At 43.6% G+C, this 5128-nt stretch overlaps 1 protein-coding gene across 1 annotated transcript; it reads left to right on the forward strand.

Annotated features, from left to right (window-relative positions):
* The first annotated feature begins 2874 nt into the window (after positions 1-2874).
* On the forward strand, positions 2875-3880 carry LOC109537549 (PHD and RING finger domain-containing protein 1). The gene is made up of 3 exons (XM_019904330.2): positions 2875-3111; positions 3324-3596; positions 3659-3880. The coding sequence occupies exons 1-3, from the start codon at positions 2958-2960 to the stop codon at positions 3844-3846; spliced, it is 615 nt and encodes a 204-aa protein (XP_019759889.1). The 5' UTR covers positions 2875-2957; the 3' UTR covers positions 3847-3880.
* Positions 3881-5128: the final 1248 nt, after the last annotated feature.

Genomic DNA, 5128 nt, shown 5'->3' on the forward strand with positions numbered 1-5128 from the left:
ATTAAGAGAGCGCCAGCACTCTTGAAGCCATCTTCGAAACGAGTGGATCAGATGAAGATTTGGGTTTTTCATGCTGTTCCTGATGGCAACAAGACAATCTAATAATGAAGTTTGATCAGTTTCAGTCGATGTTCGATGAGAATTTAAATTAAAAATTGACTAGGGCTTTTTCCTCGTTTGCAGAACAAAAATTGAGCGGCATGGAGATTGGCTGGGGAAATGAAATAATTGCATGGGGAGTTTGGCGTGTCTCTGGCATTTTCCTGCCGGGCGCTGATAATTCCGTTGCTCAAGATTATGAAAAGGATTAGGCCCAGATCAGGGGTGACTGAGGGTGATTGTCCCCCTGGTTGCAACAGGTGCCTGGTTCCGGTTTCCCAAAGAATTCTCCAAATATCCACTAAACTTCCGGATATATTCATACAATGAAAACCGCCAGCGATGTAAACAGTCCGACGAATAGGGCCTGCAAGCCGGGGGGATAATTTCGGCTTTAATAGAATTTGCAGAAACAGTTAACATAAGTCTCGAAAGTTTAGGGCGAACTATTCCCGTTTTCGAATTGCGGAAATATTTTCCACCTTCTACCTCTACATTAGCGCCAGTTTACCGGTTCCGGGATAAAACTTTCCGAGTTATTTTGGCGACAATTTGCTCGTCGGCTGAAACGTGCGAAAGTTTACCGGCAAATTTATGGCGATTTTGACTTGGTTGGCTGCCCAGTGGTTTAATGCCTGATTTAGTTCGCCACTGGATTTGCGGCAAATCCGTGTTTTGTCTTCTAATGTGAGCAGGTTTTACGAGAGAACAATGTGGGAAGAAACATGCTACGTTCAAATAAACATGTTTCACTTCTGTTTGTATATCTCCAAATGATGAACGGTAGCGGAAGATGGAAGAACCAAGATATCGGAAGGGTCATTTTGATGCAGTTTTTGTCAAGTCAAGTTGTTCAAACCCAGAAGAATTTTTAGCAATATAAACAGGAAGAAGGTCAAGAAACCGACCCTTTCAAGCAAGATTGGAAGTTTAGGACGCAAGTGGATCAAGAATCTTTCAAAGTTGTGTATAATTGAAGACAGGGGCTGAAACCACCACACCAAGAAAATATCCACGGAAAATCCACTTTTTTAGAAAGTCAAGCTTCTCTGTTAGCTTTAGGACTTTTAGAAGGAAGGAGACAAAAAATGCACCCTAGATTGAGGCATGCAGCTAACTTCAATTTGGAGACCCAAATCTGTCTTTCTAATGGTCAAAGTTTCGATTTTTTGCCATTCTCAGGGTTTTTACAATGTAGTGTCAAACTGAAGTCGTTTGGTTGCGGTGGCCAAGTAGAGTGTCGCAGCATTTTTGTTGGGAAGACGAAAAAAATCATACTAGACAGGTTTGAAGAGAGACGCACACACAAGTTACATCATTTTACAGGGGCGAATGTCTCCTTAATCTGTGGAAAGTTTCGAATAGTTGGCATCGTCAGAGTTTTGGCAATGAATTTTCAAACTGGGGTCGTTTTGCTGCGGATTTGCCTGGTCAGACCCAAATTAATGGTTGAAGAAAAGTGCGCGAGAAATACGCTCTCAACTGGAAATTTGTACTTTATTGTCTAAAAGTTTCGAGCATATCAGATGGGCTCCTTCAGGATTTTTACAGTAAATTGGTCAAAATATTTTTTGCAGTGTAAGACAAAAACATTCGTCCTAGACAATTTCCAAGAGATGCAAACACGCAAGTTACCGAGGCAAATGTTTTCTTGATCCGTTGAAAGTTTCGAATATTTGCCATCTTCAGGGTCTTGACAATGAATTTTCAAACTGGAGACATTTTTATGCGGTTTTGTGGAGTTTTAACAGCAAATTTGCCAATTTACAGTGTCAGACAAAAATTCGTCCTAGATAATTTTCGGCAGATACAAACAAGCAAACCATGTCATATTTCGGAAGCAAATGTCTTCTTGATTCGTTGAAAGTTTCGAGCATTTGGCATCGTCAGTGCCTTGGCAGTGAATTTTCAAACTCTTTTGTTAGATCTRACGCAAAAAAATKATGGASACCAGTTTGTAAGAAATATGGTCAATTTTATCGTSTGAAGTTTCGAATATTGGGCYCCCTCAGGATTTTTGCTGCAAATTTTCCAATTTAGAGCCATGTTCTAGCATTTTATAGCGTCAKAGGAAAAATTCAACTTGGACAGAAGCAAATGTTTTCTTAATTCTTTGAACGTCTGGAATATTTGGCATCTTCAGGGATTTTGAAATTAATTTGYCTCACAGCTTCCKTATGCYTTTGAAYAAGCCCATGAAAGACAAAAGCGCTCCTTTGCCAGAGTAAAAAATAAGTGGCGCCCCAATAAAGGGCTGGCGCATAAAATTAAATGGGTCGCATGCGAAGAAAATGTGACTTTCTCCTCGGGCCAGGTAAATAAGTTCCAGCTATTTGCTGGTTTTATCACCGAAACATGCCTACGATAAGCGCCAGAAACATGAAAAACCGTTTAGCTGAAGGAAAAAACGGCTCTCCCAAGGGGCGGCGCCGTCTTAATGAATAAAAGAAAGTCAGTTTTCCGCTGCAAGAGCTGCTGCAAATTGCGAATTCAAACCGGAAGCTGCAGCATCCCGAACAGAATTCCTGCCTTGGCGAGATGCATTTGTTCAAGGTATTTCTCCCCCTTGCTGCATATTCCCCATAGGCCCGGCGCTATTGGATTATTTGGTCCGTCGCTCGGCTTTACACTGCCCTTTCGGGATCCCGGGGAATTGCTGGGATAATTAATGCTAACAGGATTTTCCAATAACTTCGAGTCATCAGCGCATTTGCAATCATCCGATATGCATAATTGCATAATCCAAGTGAGCACGACTTTGCCATGCCATTCAGCACCAGCTCCAGCCATTGTCCAGGTGACAATGTGTTCACTTTGAGTCGAATGTGACAAATTTAAACGCATCCCTGCAGCGCATAATGAGCACCTCCGGGTCCGAGAGGAAAAGAAAAGTGTCCGAACATTCCACTTCGGCCAGTTCAGTGGACAGCGACCTGGACGCCTGCTCGCAAAGCTGCCAGGCGAAGAAACTCGCTCTGTCCCGCCCCAATAAGCTCTTATCAGCAGCAGCTGGTGAGTGTCAACTTTTACTGATTTTAACTATAACTGAAGGCTGTCTTTTGGCTCCTGGTCCTCCTCTATCATTCTTCTGAGGTTCTTGCAATGTTCTCCTCTCACTCCCTCCTCTGTCCTGGTTTTGTTGCCTGCAAAACCCTTGCAACCTGGTCCCATCAGTTGCTTGAACAGAAAGAGATTTGGTTGATGTAGTTAATAAACCTCCCCAGGCCCAGTTCAGCAGGAGGAACTTTCGAGCGACTCAGAAAATGAAGAAATCGAACAGTGTCCGATCTGCCTCAAAGCCCTCACCAATCAAACTCTGAGCATTACGGAGCGCTGCAACCACCACGCGTTCTGCCTGAGCTGTTTGCAGGAATGGTCCAAAACCAAACGGACCTGCCCAGTCGATAGGAAGCAGTACCAGTGGATTTTGGTGCTGGATGACCAAGGATACGTGATCAATCAGCTGCCTGTTGTTCCAGTGCTGAACAACTTTGTTGGTGAGTTGCTGTTGCAGCATTCTTGCAAATTTTCGTTTTATTGCTGCGTTTTCGTCGTTTAGCCAGGAACTGGCCGACCGAGCCACTATGCTGCGAATTGTGCGAGTTCAACACTCCAGAAGAGATGCTGATTTGCGATCGTTGCGCCACGGTGTTCCATAGGTACTGCCGCATGCCTACTATGGAACCTGACACCACGCCACCTGGAGTATGGCTGTGTAACGATTGTTGGTTCTATTATCACGGCTAAATTTGTGCGGTTCGCAATAAAATTCTTTTCCGTGTTGGGTTTGGCTTCAATTTACAAGGCAAAAACCCGCGATCTTTTTCCCATTCAGGCGGCGAGCTGCAGAGAATAATAATTGTTAATTTGCACTTCGTTCTTATGCTGGGGAACGTGCGAGGAAACTTGAGAGCCGGAAGTTTTCCGCCCGAAACCGAAGGCCATTTGTTAGTGAATTCAATAATGTTGTCCTGAAGTTTCCAGTTTTCCATCAGTCCCGGCCCCAGTTGCATCTGAAGGGTGTGAATGTTGAGAAAAACTGGTGCTGATCCTCTGCAGATTTGGTAATTGCAGCTGGGGCAGGCGATTAGGAGCTCAGTCCGGTTTGGAGGTTTAAACCTCAAAGTTAGGGGGGTTTCACTATCAATTTTTCGGTCGAGGTTGAGTCCGAAGGTACTCCAAATATGGAACAGTTTGGCTCCAACTGAGCCCTCCACAACAGCCCAATTTTATGCATCCAAAGAACACTGCATGCATGCGCCCTCAAGCTAATGCGGACAGTTTCCTTCTTAGTTTTTTGGCCATATTTCAGAAACTATTCACGATAGGGAACGGAGGTTTTGTACACATTTTAGCAAACCTTTTAGCGGTCTTTCAGTTGTATCTTTTCAAGTGTCTGTATATTAAATATTCACTCTGTATATACAGGGTGAATTCAATAATGTGGTCCTGAAGTTTCCAGTTTTCCATCAGTCCCGGCCCCAGTTGCATCTGAAGGGTGTGAATGTTGAGAAAAACTGGTGCTGATCCTCTGCAGATTTGGTAATTGCAGCTGGGGCAGGCGATTAGGAGCTCAGTCCGGTTTGGAGGTTTAAACCTCAAAGTTAGGGGGGTTTCACTATCAATTTTTCGGTCGAGGTTGAGTCCGAAGGTACTCCAAATATGGAACAGTTTGGCTCCAACTGAGCCCTCCACAACAGCCCAATTTTATGCATCCAAAGAACACTGCATGCACCTCAAGCTAATGCGGACAGTTTCCTTCTTAGTTTTTTGGCCATATTTCAGAAACTATTCACGATAGGGAACGGAGGTTTTGTACACATTTTAGCGAACCTTTTAGCGGTCTTTCAGTTGTATCTTTTCAAGTGTCTGTATATTAAATATTCAGCTTTTGGGACACCCTGTACATTACGAAAATATTTTTAAAATGTGCGCTCGGTAGGCGTCGGACAATTCATAAAATAATACTTTTTAAAAATCAAACGGTTTAGCCGCAAACTTCCGTGCCGTATAGCGTGAATAACCCTGT

Source organism: Dendroctonus ponderosae, unplaced genomic scaffold (assembly GCF_020466585.1).
Source record: "Dendroctonus ponderosae isolate FM_Combo_2020 unplaced genomic scaffold, Dpon_F_20191213v2 Dpon_F_20191213_11, whole genome shotgun sequence".
In the NCBI taxonomy this organism is placed as follows: Eukaryota; Metazoa; Arthropoda; class Insecta; order Coleoptera; family Curculionidae; genus Dendroctonus; species Dendroctonus ponderosae.